The sequence below is a fragment of the Podarcis liolepis genome (assembly GCF_965112155.1).
Source record: "Podarcis liolepis genome assembly, chromosome: 7".
In the NCBI taxonomy this organism is placed as follows: Eukaryota; Metazoa; Chordata; class Lepidosauria; order Squamata; family Lacertidae; genus Podarcis; species Podarcis liolepis.
Genome location: NC_139561.1, coordinates 85,160,779 through 85,184,913, shown reverse-complemented (window position 1 = coordinate 85,184,913; position 24,135 = coordinate 85,160,779). Strand labels below are relative to the sequence as shown.

Genomic DNA, 24,135 nt, shown 5'->3' with positions numbered 1-24,135 from the left:
GCCTGCACACTTCTAAAAATGCTGTTATTTCCCAGTAACCAGAGGTGTGTGAGCAGAAATAGCCATTGCTCAAGCACAGAAACTGGTACTAGATACAAAACTCAGCATGGCGAGTCTCCTTGCTATACCCTTAAAACAAGTTTCTAGTTCTTAAGGCTGCAAATAAAGGCTCAACAGCAACTGGCCAGCACTTGACCGGAGTCTGAGAAACTGTATGGGTACAGCAGTGCAGCCAGAGCCAGCTTTCCCAATGGTTAAAGCAGCAAAGTATTAATGCTCTGACTCTTTCTCTGTATTCCCTACAAGTTTATACTCCAGCCAGATTATTATTATTCCTAATACAAAAGGCAGCATTTTGGAATTAAAACCAGTTAGAAGCTGGTTAAAGCTAAACCATGGTTAGCACACAGGAGAAAGTGCTCCTTCAGAGAGAAAAGGAGGGAATTCACACAGAGGGGCCCTGTGGGAAATTGTTAACCTGATGTTGGTCCCGAGTCCCCGTTCTTCCACGTTCTCCCCCCACCTTCCTTGTGTTCTTTGCAGCAAGGGTTCCCCCAATGCCCTTAATCCAAGATAAACCGTTAGGATGCCACAAAGCGACAGTCCAGACTCAACACATGCAACTGCGAGACATTCCTGGGACGAGCATTCCTGAGGCATGACTCCCTGCAAGTTTAGCCGAAAAGAATTTCCTGCCCTTTCTAACGTAAGAAGAAAGGTTGGTCCTGGGGATGAGGCAGATATTTTAAGAGAGGATGGGTTTGGCAAGAGGCTGCCACTCGCTCCCTTCCCGTCTCCAAATAATCTATAGCCGGGGCTCAGCAAATGCCACTTCTTTGCAGGCTGGCTGAGCTAACGTAAAATTTGGTGCTGCGCACAGAATTCAGGATAGTGGAGTTGCAGTTCAGGAGTTGTAAGAACACTTCATGCCAGCAGAGGCTGATCAGCGGCTTCAGTGGGATTAAGCTACCACATTCCATCACTTTGAGAGGAACAAAACAAGGAAGGAAGGAAGGAAGGAAGGAAGGAAGGAAGGAAGGAAGGAAGGAAAGCAGCAGCTAGCAGATTTCCTTCTTAAGGAAATCAGCCCTGAGTTATGAATTATGGTGCTGGAGGAGACTCTTGAGAGTCCCATGGACTGCAAGAAGATCAAACCTCTCCATTCTGAAGGAAATCAGCCCTGAGTGCTCACTGGGAGGACAGATCCTGAAGCTGAGGCTCCAATACTTTGGCCATCTCATGAGAAGAGAAGACTCCCTGGAAAAGACCCTGATGTTGGGAAAGATTGAGGGCACAAGGAGAAGGGGACGGCAGAGGACGAGATGGTTGGACAGTGTTCTCGAAGCTACCTGCATGAGTTTGACCAAACTGCAGGAGGCAGTGGAAGACAGGAGTGCCTGGCGTGCTCTGGTCCAGGGGGTCAGGAAGAGGCGGACACGACTAAACGACTAAACAACAACAAAGCAGATTTCCTGGCACTGAGCTGCAGAAAAGGTCTATGAGCAAGAACAGCCCATCTCTAAGGGTGAAATCATCACAAAGCAGGGAGGCAAAGCTGTGTGTCTATGGAGCCTCCCCCAGGAAAAGTCCACCCAGCATGACCCAAATTTTTGGAGGCAGCAGTGCCGCCGCTGCGGGGAGGGACGCTTTGCTGACCCAAGCAGGAACAGAGCATCCCCACACTGTGGTTTAGCCGTTGTGAATCCGAGACGAGAGCAGCCTAAAAAGAAAAATTGTGCATAGGTCTCCGTGACCTTATTTTAAGTGGGGGGAAAGACAAGACACGGGGGGGGGGGGGAGAGAGAGAGACAACTCAAATAAGCAAAGGGTTGATGCACCTTACCTTAAAATGCATGGGGGGGGGGGAAATTGAGGGGAATTTTAAATCTGTGCAATAAGCTAAACCATGGTTAATGCTAAACCTAATAAACATTAGTGAAAGCCGAAGTGTCTGGCAGATGATCACTCAAAACTTGGTTTACTACAGCACAGTACAGTTAAAAACAACAGTGAGATCAGCCATTCCTTGAGAGCAGTTTGAATTTTTTGTTGCTCTTCACTCCCAGGTCTGGCTTGTGGAGGTCGATGGCTTCTTAACCATAGTTCAGGGAGGAGGCCTGGGCTTAGAAGTAATGCCAAGCTTTGGTTAATGACAACTAAGGTTTGCAAACTATGAACCACGGTTAACAAATGTCCTTTAGCTGTAGTTATCAAGCCAGAATTAAACAGGAGGGCTGGGATTATATGTAATGCTAAACCATGGTTTGGCATTATGTGAAAATCAGTGTGGGTGGGTGGGGCAGTTAAGAGAGACATCACAGAAATTTACAGCAGGTAATCTCCAACCCCCCCCCCCCCTAATACTAAAGCCACTGAAGATCCCAAAGGAAAGGAAGTAATTCACACATAATTAACACTGTGTTAGATACCTGAATCTTGCTGTTAAATGAAAGCTGGATTTTACACCCAGTGACACATGCACAGTCCTGGAGGAAATTTCTTACCCTAAAGCCTTGTGAGAAGAAACAGGAGGAGGGAGAAGCAGAGGGGTCGTTTCAGTGTATTATTATTATTAACTTAAAACACCCAAATGAATTTATTAAATCCAGAGTCTGTTATTAGGATGTAATGATGAGAAACCGTGTTTTGCTATCTTTTGTTCTGATCATCAGTTCTCTTTATGAAACGGAGACACAACTTGGAGGAAAACTCCTTAATAACAATGTCCTAAATACCCGCACAATGGCATGGAGGTCACAATGATTACTGGGTTGAGTTTTGCTTTTAAACATAGAGATTTACGGAGGGGCGGGGGGAAGTGGGTGGGTGGGTGAGGTGAGGTTTCTCTCTCATGGATACAGCTTATCACATCAAACTCCACCAACATTTCAAGCGGTCTTCCTCCCACCCCACCCTGGCCCCTCCCGAAAACCCGCCCCAGCCGCCGCCGCGTGTTTACTGGAATAGAGAATAAAACGCTTTGGACCCTGGAGGGCCGAAGCAACTCTGCTTGCCTCCCCCACCCATTTTGCTTTCTGTCCATTATCCAACAGTGAGAGTGTCAGGTTAGGGATCTTTAAAAATAAACGCGGGAGCAGGTTAATCTTTCTTCTTCTCCGCCGCCGTTTTCGAAGGGAGTGCTTCGGCCGCGCCGTCTGGCAAGCTCGCCGAGGCGGCTGCGGGAATGTTGGCGGCTCCCCTCTCCGTCGCTGCTGCGGGGGCACCGTTTGCCGGGCCCTCTGTTACCGCCCTGACGGCCCTGTTGGCCAGCACTGCAGGGCCACCGTCCTGCTGAGCAACGCTCGGCGTCGCGGTCCGAGATACTTGGTCCTCCCCGCTGATCCCGAACTCGTTGACGCGGGTCGGATCCACCCGGTAGATCCACCGCTGGTAGAGGTAAATGAAGAAAACGACATCTGCGGGAGGAGGAGGAGGAAAGGCCAGGCATTACAACAGGGTAGGAGAAACAGGGGCACTTTGGCTCGGAGTTTTCCATAGATTTGTCCCAAGGATCACAGAATTGTAGAGTTGGAAGGGACCACGAGGGTCATCTAGTCCAACCCCCTGCAAGGCAGGAATCTTTTGCCCACGACCGGGATTAAGAGGCTCATGCTCTACCGACTGAGGTATCTCAGACCTCTTAGAAGCCCGTTTGGCACATTTATTTAATATCCCCCCCCCCCACAGGAACCTGTATGCATAGGGCAGCTGTCTAACAGCTCCACCGGGTACGCAGGCTGAGACCCTACCTGCCCGCAGACTGTCTCTCCAGAGTGGTGCATGCTCTAGTTATCTCACGCTTGGACTACTGCAATGCGCTCTACATGGGGCTACCTTTGAAGGTGACTTGGAAACTACAACTAATCCAGAATGCGGCAGCTAGACTGGTAACTGCGGGCGGCCGCCGAGACCATATAACACCGGTCTTGAAAGACTTACATTGGCTCCCAGTACGTTTCCGAGCACAATTCAAAGTGTTGGTGCTGACCTTTAAAGCCCTAAACGGCCTCGACCCAGTATACCTGAAGGAGCGTCTCCACCCCCATCGTTCTGCCCGGATGTTGAGGTCCAGCTCCGAGGGCCTTCTGGCGGTTCCCTCACTGCGAGAACCAAAGCTACAGGGAAGCAGGCAGAGGGCTTCTCGGTGGTGGCGCCCGCCCTGTGGAACGCCTTCCCATCAGATGTCAAAATGATAAACAACTACCTGACATTCAGAAGACATCTTAAGGCAGCCCTGTTCAGGGAAGTTTTTAATGTGTGACATTTTAATGTACCGTATTTTTCGCTCTATAACACGCACCCGACCATAGCACGCACATAGTTTTTAGAGGAGGAAAATCCGTAGGCATGCCACCCGTAGGCATTCCCTCCATAACACGCACAGACATTTCCCCTTACTTTCTAGGAGGAAAAAAGTGAGTGTTATGGTGCAAAAAATACGGTATTTTTAATCTTTGTTGGAAGCTGCCCAGAGTGGCTGGGGAAACCCAGCCAGATGCGCAGGGTACAAATAATAAATTATTATTATTATATACAGAAGTCTGCACATTGTCCGGGAATCACTCAACAGAATCAAAGAATTGTACAGTTGGAAGGGACCACCAGGGTCATCCAGCCCAATGCCCTGCAACGCAGGAATCTTTTGCCCAATGTGGGGCTCAAACCCATGATCCTGAGATTAAGGTTCTCACGCTGTACCAAGTGAGATATCATTGGTTTGGAGTGGGCAGACATAGAAAAAGCCCCCCTGAGATACACAGGAGGCGGGGTGGGAGAATACGATGAGATGCAGGAGGGAGAGGAATTACCGTCTCGAAGGCAGCCTATTCTGTACATCATGGGCATTTTGATGACGAAGGCAAACAGGTCGTCGATGAAGGTGTTGAGGGCTTTGTAGGTGAGCATCCGCCAGGGCAGGTGAGCAACAGACTTCAGCTTGTAGTTGATGAACAGCTGAGGCGTCATGGTGATGAAGCCTGGGAGGGGGGACAGGGCAGGGCAAAACAAAACAAAGGGAGGAAGGAAGGAAAAGAAAAAGTCAATGCTGGAGTAGTTAACACAGAAGTCAGCAACCTTTTCTGACCAGTGGGTGCACTTCCAAGTATTGAGAGTGTCCGGGGTGGGGTGGATGACAAAACACAAAATTAGAGACGTGGACACCCCCAGGAATCTTTTGCTTACTAGGGGAAGTCAGCTATGTCCTGCTGGTCCAGATTAAAGGGAAATCCCCTTATTCCGAATAGGATTCCTCGCAAGAAAAGGGAAAAGTTGACAGCTATGGTCCAGATTGTGGAGATCAATTTATACACACACACACACACACACACACACACACACACTGGCTGATTCTGTTGCTGTCTAATAGGCACAGGGAACATTCCTTAGTACCAGGAAAAATATACAAGGTAGCCAAACCACCCCCACTCTCATTTCTGTTATTTTTTTATTGATTATAGTTTAGGAATTATTTATTGTAATTGCAAAAGATTGAATACTTGTTTAATTCTTATTTGCTGACCTTTAATTTTATTGTGTACTATTATATCCTAATGGATTATTGAGTGTTACCGTACTTTATTTAATAGAAGTTGCTTATTTTAAAGTCAAGTTTTTATTATGACATTTTTGCATTGGCTCAGATTGTTAAAAGGTGCGTGGTCTTTGTTGTTTCTTCAACAAAGAAACCCGTAAACCGCCTTGTGCATAGTAATATAGAAAGGCGGCATGCAATTAAAACTGAAAGGAAAGGAAATTTCACCGAAATTGCTTAGGAAGTTTCTGTGAGTTTTGCCCCATAACTTTCTTTCCAGAATAACTAGAGATTTGCTTTTTCTGTTTATAAAACAAAGAAGAGAGAAAGCTTTGGAGTCTGGGGCAACCCTGGGTTAATGGGCGAAGAGAACATAATTCACATGGAGATGCCCAGTTCCGTATGTGGCGAGATGCAAGCTGCCGCGCCACACAGAACGCTGCTTTACGAATACTCCCATTACTCACCGAAAGTCAGCAGGAACCCATAGAGCATGCTGAGAACCCAGGAGTACCAGCCCTTGTGCTCCATGTAGAGGAGGCTGTAAACAGCGTAGCAACCCAGGAGGGGGAAGAGGATCCAGGAGAGATACCGGAAAGCCATCTGCAAAGGTGAACAAATCGAGACAAGTTCAGAAGGAATAGGAAAGTCCACAATTGGGAAAATTAGACACGGAGGGAGATCCAGAGGTGCCTGACTAGCCACCCACATGTGCAGGTGTGATGTGGTGTTGTTTTCTGGTTGAATTTGTTGTAACTAAGCATTTTAGTCTGTTTTCAAAGTTGCATTTTAGATTTTTGCAGTTTTCCCCAGGTAAAAAAAGATCAAAGTAAAGGGCCCCTGGATGGTTAAGTCCAGGCAAAGGCAACTGTGGGGTTGTGGCGCGCACCTCGCTTTTGGGCAAGAGAACCAGTGTTTGTTCACAGGCAGCTTTTCCAGGTCATGTGCCCAGCAACGGGACACCGTGATGGAAACCAGAGCACACGGAAACGCCGTTTACCTTCCCGCCGCAGTGGTACCTATTTGTCTACTTGGACCGGTATGCTTTCAAACTGCTAGGTTGGCAGGAGCTGGGACAGAGCAACGGGAGCTCACCCCGTTGCGGGGATTCGAACCGATGACCTTCTGATTGGCAAACCCAAGAGGTTCAGTGGTTTAGACCACAGCGCCACCCGCGTCCCTTAGGGTAACTAACTAACAACAACAATAGTAATGAAAACCACCAATTCCCCAGCTGGTATGCACTTGTACAAATCACCACCATGGAAAATAGCTCCCCTCCCCATAGTATCTGGAGAGGACCCTCTCCTAGGCGCTAAACTCACGTCATCATAGACTTTGGTAGACGATTCGATGTACGTCGATTTGTCTTTGAAAGTCAAGCGTGGGAGGATCCCGGCAATTTTGTTTTCCCGATCCAGCTGTTGCAGCATTATCCGAGGGAGGAAAGAGCAGAGAGAGGAAAGGCGTTAAGAGACAAGACTCGGAGGGAAGGGAATCCAGCGGACTTGAAGCAAATGAGGTGAAGCCCACGATGCAAAGGGAGGCAAAAAGTGTTCTCATCCCAGAACTGCTGATGTGCAGGAAACTAGGATTCCCAAATGCTTTTTGGACCCAACTCCATGTGATGCGGTTGTGGCAGGAACAGCTTAACCTGTTCACACTCAAATTGTCCCAGATCCCCGGCTTTCTCTGAAATAGCTAGAAGTCTACGCAGAGTTCTAAGCATCTTGCAGAAGCAACAACAACAAAAACTAACGCAACGGTTCTATTACCAAGAGTCTTTTTAAATAACTCTTGAGCCCTCATACAGAAAAAGCACACGGGCAGGTGAAATAAAGGACTGCTTTGCGCAAGGCAGTTAACATGTACTGAAGTTGGTTCTCAGGCTGCTTCGAAAAGGGATGCAGGGAATTCGAGGAGGGCAGGGCTATCAATGGCTCTTAAGTCGCAATGGCCACCTGGAACTCTCAATGTTCAGAGACACTACGCCACTGGATACCAGTTGCTGGGAAGGAACAGGGTTGTGTTCGTGCTTCTGGCCCTGTTTGTGAGGAATCAGGTTGACCACTGGATCTGGGGAAGATGGGCTGCCGGGTTGATCAAGCGAGGCTTTTCTTTGGTTCCGAACGGCTGGGCTTGCGCAGTTACCCAAGTGCTTTTTCTTCCTAATCAGTCACTGCCAGCTCACGCCCAATCAGTTAGTTTCTTTCGCCCCAATTATTTTACACTCGCTTACATTGAGACAGGACCACAATACCTCAAGGACCTACTCTCCCCATATGAAGTGACTCAGACCCTGCGCTCATCATCCAAAGCCCTTTTTTGTGTGCCTCCACCATGAGAGGTCTGGAGGGAGGCAACACGAGAACGGGGCCTTCTCTGCAGTGGCTCCCCGTTTCTGGAATGCTCTCCCCAGGGGGGCTTGCCTGGCGCCTTCACTGCGTATCCTTTAGGTGCCAGGTGAAAATATTCCTCTTCAACCAGGCCTTGGTTCAATTAGCCAGCCTATGGCCTTTTAAACTGCATGTTACTGTTTTGTTTGCTATTATGCTACATATTCTCATTTTTTTAAATACCAAAAACCACCCTGTGATCCTCCCATTTTACAGTGGTACCTTGGGTTAAGTACTTAATTTGTTCCCGAGGTCCGTTCTTAACCTGAAACTGTTCTTAACCTGAAGCACCACTTTAGCTAATGGTGCCTCCTGCTGCTGCTGTGCCGCTGGAGCACAATTTCTGTTCTCATCCTGAAGCAAAGTTCTTAACCCGAGGTACTATTTCTGGGTTAGCGGAGTCTGTAACCTGAAGCGTATGTAACCCGAGGTACCACTGTACTGGTCATTTGCCCAGCTAGGAGAGATCCTTTTGGATCTCATCCCTATTTTTTGTTTTGTTTTAACTACCCTAATTTCATGTCATCGAAACAAGAGATGAGACAAGAGCAGACACCTTCATGCACTAACTGCCCTCCTTGTCCAGCTCTTACCCTGACATCCATAACTTTTGTGATCTTCCAGAGATCAATCAGGAGCCCAATGAAGACGCTGACTTGCACCACAAAGTTAGTTTCGTTGTCCAGGATGTAGAGAAGGACCACGAGTGACTGGAATACTCCAAAGAATACTGAGCGGACAGAGAGCCCCTCTAGGGACTGCCTGCTGTTCCAGAACTGAATATCTAAAAAGGAAGATAACAAACAGAGGTTTAAAAGGAAAAGAATGCTTTTCAGCTTTTCACTGGAGCTACTTCCCAAACCTCCAGTAAAAGGTAAAAAGATAAAGGACTGCTGGACAGTTAAGTTCAGTCAAAGGCGACTAGGGGGTTGTGGCGCTCATCTTGCTTTCAGGCTGAGAGAGCCAGCGTTTGTCCACAGACAGCTTTCCGGGTCATGTGACCAGCATGACTAAACCGCCTCTGTCACAATGGAACACCGTGACGAAAGCCAGAGTGCACGGAAACACCGTTTATCTTTCCACCTCAGCGGTACCTATTTATCTACTTGCAATGGTGTGCTTTCGAACTGCTAGGTTGGCAGAAGCTGGGACAGAGCAATGGGAGCTCACCCCGTTGCGGAGATTCAAACTGTTGACCTTCTGATCGGCAAGCCCTAGGCTCTGTGGTTTAGACCACAGCGCCACCCGCCTCCCACAATCCTCCAGTACTGCTGGCTAGGCTGGTATCTGACCAGAGGTGGCTTTGACTTGAAGCGCAGAAGGCACTGAGGAGGAAGACAGGCAGCTGCGCTAGAGCCTTGCGGCATCCTCCCTACCCCTTCACCTTCTGGCTTTAAACAGGCAGGAGGGGGAAAGGGGGCTGGGGAGAGAGAAGAGAAGAAGCTCAAATATTTTGGAACCTACCATTTTTGAAAGCGAGGAATTCGAAAATGCTATGTACAATGGAAACAATAATGGTCAACGCCAGAAGGTAGGGATTGGTTTCTAATAGTGCAACCTAGGAGAAAGGAGAAAGAGGGGATGAGAAAGACCGGCATTTCCAGGGCACCCCCAAAATATACAAAATTGGAAGCACGCCAGTCATATGTAACGTATTTACCATTAACTCTGGAAATGTACACTCAATTCTGACCAAAGGAAGCCTCCTGATGTTTTTCTGCTGTAGAAGGCTTCGTTCGATCTGAATCAGGTATACATTTCCAGAGTTAACGCTAATTGCGTGGTGAGTTCACACTCCCCCCCCCCGGTGGAAATAATGACACATGACACAATTATTAAGGTTAATGGGCTAAAAAAGGTCGCAGCTTTATTGGTTACAGGTGATGAGCAGTATTGGCTTAGGCCAACTAACCGACTATATCCGACTTCAGCCCGTCCACTTGAAGTCCGGAAAGGGTTAACCACCAGTAGGGGGAGTCCTGCTGATGCACATCAACTAGGAACTCCCCCTGGGTCACAGTTAGGGGTGTGCCTTAGGCCCTCACCTCCCTAGGCTTCGGAAAGTCACATCCCCCGGAATCCTTTACCGGACTACCCTTTAATATGCAGGGCAGGTGATGGCGCTACCTCCCCTCTTCCTTCTACAGAACTATACCAGCTGATGAGCAGCAAAGAGGGAGATCCCCGGCCTCCTCCTGCCTTTATAGGGTAGGCCACGCCCCCTGAACTGACCAATTGGCCGGCCAGGGGGTGACGCGGCCGGGAATCCCCCCAATCGCATGGGGGCTGGCCTCCACCCACTGCGCGCATGGTGGGGCCATGAAGCCCGCAACGCCAGCTCCTCTGTAGGGCGGAAGTGGCTATACATTACTTCTGGTAAACGAGCTACCACAGCTAATAGAGGGCCATGACAATTTGTGTCCTGAGCTTTGTAGGGCTCGTCTACCCATTTACTATCTGAAACCAAAGGTATGCGCTGGTTGCCGGGTGTGAGATTTCCCCCCAGCTCCCCTACCCCCCCAGAAACGCCATCAATGCCATCGCTCCCTGCTCACCTTCACGGAGTCTTGCTCCTCATCCGACTGCTCATACAAGTCCTCCCCCAGGAAGTTCCAGGGGGACTTGGTGCTCTGGGCGGCATACAGCTGCCATCGCCACAGGGACAGCGGGCAGAAGGACAGTCGGAAAGGAAGGCGCTCCAGTGTCTCGTTGATAGGGAAGTAGTCCTTCTGTAAGTTCCAGTAATCGTTGAAGTACAAGATGGGGTAGTAGTCGCCACTCACCGCGTCAAATTTCACATCTGAAACAAAGAGAGTCCAAAGGGCTGTGCAGCTGGACCAGGATGCTGCCGAGGCACAGCAGAGCGCAGAAAAGGAACCCCACACCCCAGGTGTCTCCCACATCTGACAACTTCATAAATTTATGATGTCACAACAACGGCATTGCACCACGGCACGATTTTCTTTCAAATGAGCTGGCGGTTTGCACAAATATCCTTACACATTAAATATAACTTTCAAAATAATTTTGTGCACCTTTTTCCATGCTTCGTCTGTCTCTGGGCTCTCCTCTCCCCTCAACACATCCATAAAGAGAACCAAATTGAAGCTCGGGGGGTAGATTAGCACAACTGAAAACTTCCCAACAACCTGGATTTTCAAATTAACCATGCAGGCTGCAAGAGTTGACCCTTTTTTTCCCCCACACCGGAAGGAATTTCCAGGCTGCGGGTTTCAGCCTGAGCTCGTGTGCAAAAGGGAACGCGCCACGGTCATGCTTTTATTTCTTCTCTCCCCGCTGCAACTGTATATTGTGACCCGGGCGGCCTGAGGAGCTAATTATCTGTTGTCCTTACATTGGTCCAGAGGCGGAGGAACACTGCCCTTTACCCATGGTGTGTGGTCATCCACAATGTTGATGGTGAGGTTTGGGTGCCAGTGTGAGATCACCTCCACGGGGCCGTAATCTTCAGCTCTCTGCAACAAAAGCGTAAAGGACTGCAAGCAGTTTCCACATCAAACCCGGCAGCAGGACTGCTGCAGATAGATACAGTCAAGGTTTTCAAAGCAATTTTGACCCTTATGCTGTCAGAAGGGACGGCTCCTATTCCTGCCGCAGCCTGGAAGATGTTTAGAGATGCCAAGGAAGAGGGCCTCTAATTAGCTGTATCAGAAGCCACGGGCTTGCAGAAGAAGCCAACATGCTTGACAAAGGCCTCTGGCTAGCCTTAGGCACAGCCCTTCCAAGTGGCAGCTGGAGGGGTCTCAGCACTCACTCTATTCAAAGCGACACAGGTGTGACCAGCAAAGCTTTATTTTGAACAGGGGTGGTGGAGGCCGGGCTAAGAGAGTCCCCACAAATTATAATGTCGGCTGCATGCAAGAAGTGAGGCTTAAATATAGCGCTCTCGCTCATTTGCCAACACCCCCCAAAGGCTGTATCTGGATGGCAGGGAGCCAAAATCAGCCCCAAAGTTATCCCCCCCCCCATTACGTAAGAATTCATCTAGCCCAGCATCTTGTTCCCAACAGCGTGCAGCCAGATGCTTCTGGGCAGACCACAGGCAAGCCTCAACTCATCACTTAAAACATTTCCCCCCAGCATGAACCACAAAACCTCAGTTTGCAAAGAGCTCTTTTCCAGACCAAGCGTTTCAAGAAATACCCAGGCTTTTACTGTAGCGGTTTGTAATAGATTTCCTCCCTGCCTTCATCTCACCCCACCCTGCCCAATATTATCTTTCCAGCACTATAAATACACGAGAACGGTTCATGGAATTTCCCGCCCCCTACTTCAGAAGAAAGACGGCAGGTGGAGGGTTTCGGCGTATTATGAAGTGAGGAACTGAAAGGAATGATGAAAATAGTTCTGCAACATTAAGCATAGTGATTTGGCCACCAGTGTCGATTTGTCAGAGGCTCAGCTCTGCCAGAGAGCCTTGGGCTGCCAACCTCACAATCCGGGAAGGATGAATTATGGGGACAGAAAGAATGGAGGTGTGCTAGCCAGAAGCCCCGTGGGACTGTGCCCACTGGGAAGGGGAAAAAAAACAAAAACCTGTGACCTTGACAGCTAAAGGAGGACGGAGAGGGGAGGGCGATATGCAGGGGGTCTGAGATAAGAAGTAATTGTTACTTTTATCATTTCAGGATCTGCTTCTGTCTCCCCCGTGAGCAGATTCTTCGTTTTCTGGAACCGTCTGCGCTTATACTTATTTATCACTGCAAAGGAAAAAGGGGAAGGAAAGGTAAGCAGACGCAAAATACTACTAGCAGGTAAAGCTAGACAGTAGCATTATCCTGAACCTGAGAACTACAAGCACGTTTCAACCTCGGTTTCTATCGCTCACGGTTGTTGTTGTTATTTACTACATTTGCCAGTCACTTTGTACAAAAGAAAAAAATCCTAAAGTAAAACAAGTGCAATAAATAAAGACCTTAAAACGATGAACAATGCATAAAAGGCTCATCCAGCAATATGCTAGGACAAGTCCCATGCACCTCAGTAAAATATGAACACCATTGAAGGAGGCAATTACCAAAGGCCTGAGTGAGCGAAAATGTCTTAGCCTGGCACTTAACAAGTGACAATGATGGGGCTGGGCACATCTCCCTGGGGAGAGGATTCCACAGACAGGGGGCCACCACTGAAAAGGCCTGCTCTCACGCAGCCACTTCCCACTCCACCCTCGGGTGGGGCACGCAGAGAAGGGCCTCTGATGCAGAGGAGGGGATGTTCCTCATATACTCTTGGCACAGTTGCAAGAATATAGCAAAAAATAATAAAAAAAGCAGCAGCAGCAAATCCCTCTCTGCAAATACACATATGCCAAAAAGGAGAAGGAACAAGTCCAAGGCAGTTACGCTTTTCTGTTTTTATGGGTGTATAATATCAATGAATTGCTTGGTTCCTTCGCTCTCCTTCCCATCACCACTATTCTGTCCCAGAGTGGTACCACAAAAACAAAAGGTGAGTTGGCAGGACATTTACAGATTATTCCCCCCCCCCCCCCAAGCAATATATAGCATAGGACCTGCAAAACTAACTCTGAGCTCAGAATTTTTGGTTTTCAGATGCAGACTTTTAGGGGTACGGAACATGTTCAGTGCTGCACTTAGCACTTGAATTTATACAAGATTTGGAAAGTTCCCGTAAGAATTGCCCCCGCAGAATATAGGCTCTTGCTCATGGGTTCAAATACCCCCCATGCCTTTTCCAGATGTTACAACACACACACACACACACACACACTCTGCTTTGCTGAAAGCCAGCGGCATTTCCATAGAGCTCCAACCACTGAACGAAAATATACCGAAATGCGTGCTCGAATATGAGAGAACACACATCACGAACCATACTGAATTCCGGCATGGGGAGAGGGACCCCCCCCAATCCATTATCACAGCAAATATGCACTGGGAATCTGCAACCCGCTGCAGCTTCCTAGCATGTGGCTACCAAAGATGTTTGCAGGTTTGCAGTTCCCCGTCAAACATCACCGTGTTGACTGCACAGAAATGCATCAGCCACATAAAGGACAAGGCAGCCCCAGTAGCACTCAAGTCCCTATCATCGCTCCAGGATGGTTGGAGGGAAAGAAAGAGAGAGAGAGAGAGAGAGAGATGACAGAGAGAGAGAGAGAGGAAATGCATCACTTACTGGAATTGGGAATGGGGGCCTCAGTGGGGCAAGTGGCAGGATGTGACAAGAAGGCGAGGAACTAGGTGCCCTGGGGGAAGGGGGGAGAACAGTGCTGAGTGCAGACATCTCTACCCACAACCATCGGCTGCAGATTCCCGGCAAAAAGAGAGGGACGGGGGGAAGGCTTACTTCGAGATGTGTGGACCGTGGCGAGTCGCCTGTACAGGTTCTTCTGTTTCGGATCGGGGTGGAACCCGCTCTTCGTAAAATACACGTGGATGTACATGGAGCCGTTGTGCTGAACGCTCTGGAAAAAAACAACCAACGCAATAGGACTACTGGCCTCATCCATTTTACTGAAACATTGGGGCGGGGAACGCAACACAGCAAGGAGGTGATCAAGGAAGCCACAGCTGTTGGACTAATACTAATAGTTTTATGTTGCTGCAGGCACTCTGGGAGGCTTCCAGCAAAATATAAAAACACAAGCTCCCTCCTAATGTTAAGGATCCTCTGCCTTAAAATGTCAAACAGTAGCTTTGGTGTCTCCTTCCTTCCCCGCTTTGTCCCCCTAGCCCTTCCAAGCCTTCTCTGAGCACCTAGCATTTTAAAAGGCCAAAGACAGAAAGCTTCCCCCAGACTCGTCCTGTCCTGTTTCCTTGTCTTCCAAGAGGGCTTCACCATTCAAATTGCCAGAGCCAGTCAGATGTGGGGAACCTCTGGTGCTCCAGCTGTTCCAGAACTACAACTCCCATCCTCCTTGGCCACGGCTCCTGGGCCTGATGGGACTTGTAGTTTATAACGTGTGGCAGGCATAAGGTTTCCCCACACTTGGGCTAGGGGCTTGGGTAAGACTTCTGAGGTGCTGGAATGGAGTGATGCCCCTATTTGCATTCATAAAGGATCATCACCACTAATGGCGTTTAAATCAGTACTGGACATTCAGACAGTGGGTCACACCAGTCTCTCTCTCTTAGCTCTATAGGTAAAGGTAAAGGTAAAGGTAAAGGGACCCCTGACCATTAGGTCCAGTCATGGACGACTCTGGGGTTGCGGCGCTCATCTCACTTTACTGGCCGAGGGAGCAGGTGTACAGCTTCCGGGTCATGTGGCCAGCATGACTAAGCCGCTTCTGGCAAACCAGAGCAGCGCACGGAAATGCCGTTTACTTTCCCACTGAAGCGGTACCTATTTATCTACTTGCACTTCGTGCTTTCGAGCTGCTAGTTTGGCAGGAACAGGGACCGAGCAACGGGAGCTCACCTTGTCACGGGGATTTGAACTGCTGACCTTCTGATTGGCAAGCCCTAGGCTCTGTGGTTTAACCCACAGCACCACCCGCGTCCCTCTTAGCTCTATAATCTCTTGTTAACGTAGAGGAACTATTGCCTCTAACATGGAAGAGGAGATGCTTCCTAGTCCAGTCCAGGCAATGTATTTCTTAAAGGAGTTTTGCTTTTGGAGTCTGGAAATGGAGAGTCCCCTTAAATACAGGCAGCCCACTGCAGACAAGTAGGGAGAAAAGTGAGGTCTGCAGCAGGGGGCTTGGCTTGAGTGCAGCTGGAGAACAGCTGGCCAGTGACATGCGTTGCTCACGCACCTCCGGAATATCTAACTCTCCGTAGTGTTCATAGCACCCGTCGGAATTCTCGCCACTGGTCCAGTCCCCGTAGACAAGATCCCGCTGCTCCCAAAACAACGCGGAGGTAGCGTTGAAATCTGTAAAGTGCTCATGCTCTGATATATAGACATGAAGATCCTGCAGGGAGAAGAGAAGAGCATTATTTGAGGCAGGGAAGCCTATATCATGGGCTGCAATAAAGGAATAAAAAGGTAAAGGGACCCCTAACCATTAGGTCCAGTCATGGCTGACTCTGGGGTTGCGGCAATCATCTCGCTTTATTGGCCAAGGGAGACGGCGTACAGGTCATGTGGCCAGCATGACTAAGCCGCTTCTGGCGAACCAGAGCAGCACATGGAAACACCGTTTACCTTACCGCCAGAGCGGTACCTATTTATCTACTTGCACTTTGACGTGCTTTCGAACTGCTAGGTGGGCAGGAGCAGGGACCGAGCAACGGGAGCTCACCCCGTAGTGGGGATTCGAACTGTTGACCTTCTGATCAGCAAGTCCTAGGCTCTGTGGTTTAACCCACAGCGCCACCCGCGTCCCTTATAATAAAGGAATAGACCCAGGCAAATGTTCAGCTTCTTTACTGTTATGATGATCAGGGCTATGCATTTACTGCAATCCCTCAGCAGTGCAGGGGGGGGAAAATCGGCTACCCAGGAATCACAGCTTCCATCCAGGAGAAAAAGCAAGTTTCCAGCCACCCTCATGGCTGCAAAGGTACACTGAAAAGAACGTGGGCAATGCCTGCTCAATTTTCAGGTGGCAGATGAGCTGCTGTGCAAGACTTCCAGTGGTGGTGACAGAACAAAAGATGCAATACGGTAAAACTAACGGATGATGCCGTGGAGCAAATGTTTTGAATAATTCTTTTTTATGTAATTGACAGACGAAGAATCGGAAGCCCTCTTTCCTTTCTTTTGTCTCTTTTCCCCCTTTAAAAATTTTGTCGCGTCAAAAAAGCTTCAATAAAAAATTTATGCAGTACAGTAAAACTGGCAGAACACAATACACAGAATGAGAGAAATTCTGCAAATCTGCTCAGCTTCCGTGATTTCTGCAGGCTGCAGTTCGACAGGCTGCAAAAATTTTATCCAGATCATACAGGCGTGTAATTGTACTTTTACATACTGAGCGCATACTTGTTTACACTTTGCAAACTTTGGGGCCCAGCTAACCCAAGTTCCGGGTCACACTTACCATTAAAGTGTCTTTAGGAAAGAGATTGCGGCTGGGCGCCCTGGGTGCTCCGCCAGTGGTGGTTGGATCCTGTGGTGCCGGCCCACGACGGAACCAACTGCTGATGGCCCAAATGATAAAGATCCTTTGGGGGGGGGGGGAGAGAGAAAAGTAGAGAATCAATACAAGATGCAGTTATAAACTGGCCGTTCCTTCTAGAGGCAGCTACTGCACAAAGAAATTGCTAACAGCCTCAACATTAAAAAGAAGCTTCCCGAAGATTTGTCAAATATCATAACTCTGCTTGTTCACAGGGGCCATAAGGTAAAGGTAAAGGGACCCCTGCCCATTAGGTCCAGTCGTGACCGACTCTGGGGTTGCGGCGCTCATCTCGCTTTATTGGCCAAGGGAGCCAGCATACAGCTTCCGGGTCATGTGGCCAGCATGACTAAGCCGCTTCTGGCGAACCAGAGCAGTGCACGGAAACGCTGTTTACCCTCCCGCCGGAGCAGTACCTATTTATCTACTTGCCCTTTGACGTGCTTTCAAACTGCTAGGTTGGCAGGAGCAGGGACCGAGCAACGGGAGCTCACCCCGTCACGGGGATTCAAACCACCGACCTTCTGATCGGCAAGTCCTAGGCTCTGTGGTTTAACCCACAGCGCCACCCACGTCCCATACAGTTTTTGACACAGTGCAAACTGTGTTTACACTGTGTCAAATAGGTGAAAAGGAGAAGCTCAGGCTTCCCTCCCTCCTGCCCTTGCCCGTTCTTATTTAAACCCCAGCCCCCCCCCCCGTGTCCCTTTCTATTAGACTCCTTGCTTCAATGCTACCATCTGAGCTAACTCTGCTTCTGCAATATCCTTTGGGGAGGCAGCGGAGAGATACCATCAGCAGAACGGAATGTGGCATGCTAGGGCAGCACCGCCCCTCTTGATGTGCACCTTCTTCACTGTTATTATTTGACATGCAAAGATACTAGTCCGGGGCTTTGTGTGAATAATACACACGTGCGCACAAAGAGCATGCACTGCCACTGCCGCAACTCAAAGGAAACGAAAGCTCCACATTGAGCACTTGCTGTCGCTTTTAAGTTGCCTCCAAATCAACTTTGTAATACAGTGGCACCTCGGGTTACAAACACCTCGGGTTACAAACTCTGCTAAGCTGGAAGTAGTACAGTGGTGCCTCGCAAGACGAAAATAATCTGTTCCGCGAGTCTCTTCGTCTAGCGGTTTTTTCGTCTTGCAAAGCAACCCTATTAGCGGCTTAGCGGCTTAGCGCTATTAACGGTTTAGTGGATTAGCGGCTATTAAAGGCTTAGCGGCTAAAAGGCTATTAGCGGCTTAGAAAAAGGGGGGAAAGCGAAAAAAAATCGGAACACTCGCAAGACGTTTTCGTCTTGCGAAGCAAGCCCATAGGGAAATTCATCTTGCGAAGCAGCTCAAAAACGGAAAACCCTTTCGTCTAGCGGGTTTTCCATCTTGCGAGGCATTCGTCTTGCGGGGCACCACTGTACAAACTTTGCCCCAGGATGAGAATGGAAATCGCATGCCAGGGGCACTGCAGCAGCGGGCAGCCCCATTAGTGAAAGCATGCCTCAGGTTAAGAATGGTTTCAGGTTAAGAACGGACCTCCGGAACGAATTAGGTTCGTAATCCAATATACCACTGTATCTGTTTCAGCACTTGCTGTGCTGAGGATTGGCAAGCAGTCTAATAATACTTCATCATCATCATCATCATCATCATCCTTAAAAGCAATAATTACTTTTGTATCCTGCCTTCCCCCTCCAAGGAACTTGGAGTGCAACAATGTTTTGTTTCCTTGCATTTCATCCTCAGACCGCCACCCCGTGAAGGTGAGGCTGGAAGGTAGAAAATGGCCCAAGGTCACTCAGAGAGCTTCCCAGCTGAGTGGGAATTTAAATACATGTTGGCCCCCTTTGAAACCTCACTTTTCTTTGGCGGAGGATTTACTCACTTTTTTCTTTCTTTCTTATGCCTATACCGCCCGCCCGTCAGAAGAACTTTTGGGTTTACTGCAGATCATTTATATAAGGGATGGGAAACCTTTTTGGCCCAGTGGACCAGATCTTCCTCTCCCCACCCAGCAGGCCAACGATCACAGGTGGGTGGGATCGCCCACCTTCTAACTGTTTGGCCTCATGATGTCATATGATTGACAGGTGGGCAGTTCCACCCACTTGGCAACATTGGCTGGCAAGACGACCAAGCAGGAGTGAACTCCCCATGCATTAGATGATGCTGAGGGAGTTCAATCCAGTTTTGTGCAGCTGAGTCTCTTCCTTCCACCCACCCTATGCATCAGGTGTGGGGTAGGTGGGTATGATTTGGGGAGTCTGGGGGGTCAAATCTGCCCTCTGGGCTGCATGTCCACCAGCCCTGATTTAGATGAACTTGTGGTATGTGCATGCAATTGTAGCAATCCATGCACAAAACATGGCTATGTGGCGTCATTCTGAAAAAGGCACTCTGCGCTTCTGTATACGGAGAATATGCTACCTGTATGGTGGAGTGTACTAGAGACTGGCAGAAGCTCTACTGAATTCATGGACAGTCAATTAAAACCACACACACAACACGGTTAACGAGGCAAGTCCATCATCTTGCACAACCGGCTTATTCTACTTCTCAGGTACGCTTGCTTTGGAATGTATGGACCTCAGAGACCCAGACCCCTGCCCTGGCGCCCTGCCTTGCATATATAAGCACGTCTGGTTCTGCAGAGAAGCTACGCACGTCTCTTCCGGCATTCGCAGGCTAGTGTGTTTAAAATTATAGCTGAAGATAACCAGCCAACTGGGAAGACAGAACCACAGCACCGCTGGCTTCCGCTGCCTCATGAATCATCTGTGTAACTCACAAACCTAGGAGGGCCAGATAGTGTTGCCAGCTTCCCAAATCTAATGGGGGGGTGGGGATGCAGATTCCTTGCTCTTCTCCAGACAATGACCGGTATCTCTTAATTTAAAATTCACGCACCCAAGAGGCAATGTCACCTTCCTTCAAGATCTTCCCCACCGCCCCTGTCAAATATCCTTCAGGAGCTTTCACAGTGCATAAACACACACAAATCTAGCCGGGCCAATCAATCAGTTTTAAGCCAGGAGGTTAATTAGCTAAGCTGTTTCTGCTTCAGATTTGCCCTTGCTGGGTGATTCGGCAGGGAAGCTTTACAAAAATCGGACCCTTTTTTACTTCCTTTTTTGCCACAGGTGACTCACCAAGAAATGTGTGGCAGGAGGGGCAGCAATGCCTGTGGAAAGCCTGTTTTCCTTGGTTGTCAACAGTTCTGAATTACCAGACTAAAAGAATGGAATCATTTATTCTATTCTGCGACTTCCTCTAAGGCTCCCCACTTAAAATGGGCCACAACCATCTGGAAAATGCTGAGCCCAATGAAGGGTGGATTATTTCGTTCAACTTCAAAGCAATGTTCTGGATCAATTTCAGCAGCCGGGGTGGGGTGGGGGCCTTGCCAAGTAAAGATGGTTTTTGTTTTTTTTTTGCATATCCACAATTTTGGAAGTGCATTACTGCAGCATTTGCCCATTTCTGGAAGAGGGAGAACACGCCAGCGCTGAGCCTGTTCCAATCTGATTTGCATTAATAAATGGAAATGTTTTAACCGTTCTAATCATACGGAAGTTCATCGCTCAGCTGGCACTGAACAGATGCCAAAACGTTTTGCTGACACAGCTCAAAGAGCCAATATAGCATCCCAAGCAATAATGGCTTTGGAAAGGGCACAAACTCTCTCTGCTTTCTCTTTCCCACCTGGTCACCCTGCTCTCAAGGGGACATCTGAATGCGTTAGAAAAGGTTGGCTCCTGCTAATGCTATTTGTGGGCCGATTTTGTGGGGCAAGTGGCTAGATGGCGAGTGCTACGAAAGGAGCAGTATCTGAAACAGCATTACTCAATTTAGTCAACTCCGCCCTACCCGACCAACTTATCTCAGAGCCCTCTGGAACCATAACTCGTCCCGTGAACAGTGTTAGAAACTCGGATACCTAAGCTACTCATTAAATGGCACCTCAAACCTAGGTTACGGCCGCCACAATGGAATGTCTAGGTGCCACAATGGAATGTTTAGGTGCCACCCCCTTGGATTACAAAGCTGAAATTTAATTGTGTATATTGTCAGCACGATGGAGATGTCAGTTGCCATCCTGGTGCCCAGAGATCTCTGCATGTTTACAATTGGGTCCATGCTAGGTGCAAAATGTGCCTGGTGGCCAGGGGATTTCTAGCACTGGCCTTGGGCGGCTTACAGCATATCTAAAAACATAAAACATCCAGCATTATAAACCTCCCGATACAGGGCTGCCTTCAGATGTCTTCTAAAAGTTGTGTAATTCTTTATCTTCTTGGCATCTGAAGGCAGGGCGTTCCATAGGGAGGGCACACTACCAAGAAGGCCCTTTGCCTGGCTGAAGCTGCTGCTCTCAATTTGCTTTGATTCCCATACCAGCTGCAACTTTTTCTCATGCTTCAAGCTCTGTGCACTCCTGGAGTACCATAAAGGAGAGGCCAGATGGGGAACCAACCACCACCATGACGACCAGCAAGAGAGAACCACAACCCTGAAAAAGATCAGTAGGCCTCATCCCCACAAGCCACAAAAACCCCAAGAGGCCACCACACACGTATTAAGGAGTGTCATTGATCCACACGCTAAAGCAGAATAGTGGAGCAAACACAACCACGCTTCTGTGCTCTCCAGCTTGAGAAGCATGAAGAGGGCGAAGCCTTTGATAAAACCCAGAGAGAGACCTTTGGAAGGCTAGGAAGACCTCTCCCTGCAAGGCGAAGGCTGCAGGCTTACTTACAGCAGTAAGGCCCACTGATATTGACGGGGAGCCCCTCTGAGTAAATAAGCTCAGGATTACAATGCATGCCACAACTTCTCCTATGCTGGGGATGGGGAGGCTGTGGTCCTCCAGAGGGTGTTAGTCTCCAACACCCATCAGCCCCAGGCAGCCCAGCCAAAGGTCAGAAATGGTTCTTTATTTACAGTGGTGCCTCGCAAGACGAAAAGAATCCGTTCCGTGATTCTCTTCGTCTAGCGGTTTTTTCGTCTTGCGAAGCAAGCCCATTGACGGATTAGAGGATTAGCGCTATTAGCGGCTTATCAGCTTATCGGATCAGCTGATAAGCGGCTTAGAAAAAGGGGGGGGGAGGAAAAAAACCCCGCAGGAACTCGCAAGACATTTTCGTCTTGCGAAGCAAGCCCATAGGAGATTCGTTTTGCGAAGCACCTCCAAAACGGAAAACTCTTTCGTCTAGCGAGTTTTCCGTCTTGCGAGGCATTCGTCTTGCGGGGCACCACTGTATTTCAGAAAAATTATACACCACTTGACTGTTCACAACCATACTTTAAATGCTAAAACAGACTAAAATCACCTCAGCTTTTCAGGATAGTGGCTAGTCTTCTTTTGGGAAGAAGTGAAGGCATGGAGTGATCAGAATACAAATTGAAATTTTTGGGAATCCCTGGAGGGAGGAGAAGTCCCAAGTTGTTTAACTGAAAGTTAAATGTGGAATGTTGATGGATTATTGTTTATATTACAAAATTCTGTGATAAATAAATAAATAATGTAGCTCAACTTCCTTAAGTGTTTGGGTAGGCAAGTCTAAACAAGAACATTTTTAGCAGGCGCCAAAACGAGTACAGGGAAGGCACCTGCTTGATGACTGGAGCTGTGGTCCAGCAACTTCTGGACCAGGGTGGTTCAACACGCAGCCCAAGGGCCACTTGTGGCCCTCAAAGCCTTTTTAGAGAGGCCCTCAGCAACATTTGACGCTGCACTGGGTTTTGGGAAGGAGGCATAAGGGCCCTGACAGGATCCTAGCGTTCTCCCTCCTCCTTCCCAAAGCCTAGTCTGTGCTTTCCCAGCTTTGGGAAGGACCCTGCCACCGCCAGGCACTTCCTTCCTGAAGCCCAGCGCCTCACTTTGCATCAGGGTCTGGCTGCATTGACTCACACAAAACGCAGACGTCAAAGCACAGACATTTCTCTCCGCAGTCTCATCCATAAACCAAACTATCGAGATCCCAAGTGACAAAAGAGTTGGCTCTAATGACTGGTGTTAAAAGCCTTATGGGGACCTCTGCCCTGGAAAGATGCCGCCAAAACGTAGAGAAGAGGTGCTTAACTTATATGTTAATTAGGGTAGCAATCAGCTTAATACTTTACTGAACACACTTTGGCACAGGCCTATAGGCTGGCCCCACACACTCCCTTCCTTCTAGAAAGGGGAAGGACTCTTAGCTGCTTCACATGCAGAAGGTTCAAGGTTCAAGCCCTCGCATTTCTAAAGAGAGCCGTAAAAGACGCTGGCTGAAATCCCAGACAGCCCCTGACAGGCTTCACTTGCCTTCCTCGCCATATATTTTATTATTTGTATCTAGCCTTTTTTCCAAGGAGATCAGAGTTGGCGTATATGGTTCTCCCTCTCCTCATTCAATTCCCCACAACATTCCTGTGAGGTAGGCTAGGCTGAGAGGCCGTGACTGGTCCAAGGTCACCCAGGGAGCTTCATGGCTGAGTGGGGATTCGAACCCTAGACTCCTGAGTCCTAGGTTCAACACTCTTAACTGCTGCACCAGTTCTGGCTCTCCAGTTTGTAGATGTACAAACCCTGATGTGGTTTTGGGCTACAGCCAGCATTGGAGTTCTAGCCCCAAACATTTGGAGGGTGCTAGAAGAAGAAGAAGAAGAGGAGGAGGAGGAGGAGGAGGAGGAGGAGGAGGAGGAGGAGGAGGAGTTTGGATCTGATATCCCGCTTTATCACTACCCGAAGGAGTCTCAAAGCGGCTAACAATCTCCTTTCCCTTCCTCCCCCACAACAAACACTCTGTGAGGTGAGTGGGGCTGAGAGACTTCAGAGAAGTGTGACTGGCCCAAGGTCACCCAGCAGCTGCATGTGGAGGAGCAGAGATGCGAACCCGGTTCACGAGATTATGAGTCTACCGCTCTTAACCACTACACCACACTGGCTCTCTCACATTGCTAAGCTGAAGAAGGCTGGTGTAGACAAATTCTTTTTTTAAAATAAGATTTTATTAAAGCTTTTTTTACGGAAATATAAACTAATCTAAACAAAAACAGAGAAAGAAAGAGAAAACACAATCCTACTCTCTCAAAGGTAGTTCTTAACCCTTGTCTCACACAGAAAGTAGAAGATCCTCCCTGCTCTCACATGGGAGCTTTTATTTTTTCTCTCCCAGT

At 48.6% G+C, this 24,135-nt stretch overlaps 1 protein-coding gene and 1 long non-coding RNA gene across 2 annotated transcripts in view; one reads left to right on the top strand and one right to left on the bottom strand.

The window, feature by feature from the left end:
• The window catches only part of LOC310712764, a 274,730-nt gene that overhangs the window by 132,436 nt on the left and 118,159 nt on the right, over positions 1-24,135 (top strand). The gene's annotated exons all lie outside the window — the stretch shown is intronic.
• Positions 1,960-17,041, bottom strand: LOC310712629 (putative lipid scramblase CLPTM1). Its single transcript, XM_083515890.1, has 12 exons — positions 16,898-17,041; positions 15,668-15,826; positions 14,257-14,374; positions 12,562-12,647; positions 11,282-11,402; positions 10,482-10,726; positions 9,391-9,484; positions 8,520-8,710; positions 6,856-6,951; positions 5,998-6,133; positions 4,809-4,976; positions 1,960-3,416 (listed from the first exon to the last, which is right to left on the bottom strand). The coding sequence occupies exons 1-12, from the start codon at positions 16,898-16,900 to the stop codon at positions 3,100-3,102; spliced, it is 1,734 nt and encodes a 577-aa protein (XP_083372016.1). The 5' UTR covers positions 16,901-17,041; the 3' UTR covers positions 1,960-3,099.

What these genes read in the sequence shown, in the direction of transcription:
- LOC310712629 (XM_083515890.1), bottom strand. An exon ending in CAGATCCTGAAATGATAAAA is followed by an intron (nt 11,403 to 12,561) that starts GTAACAATTACT and finishes CTTTTGTTGCAG; the next exon opens with AGAGCTGAAGATTACGGCCC. An exon ending in CTACCAAAGTCTATGATGAC is followed by an intron (nt 6,134 to 6,855) that starts GTGAGTTTAGCG and finishes TCACCTTTGCAG; the next exon opens with ATGGCTTTCCGGTATCTCTC.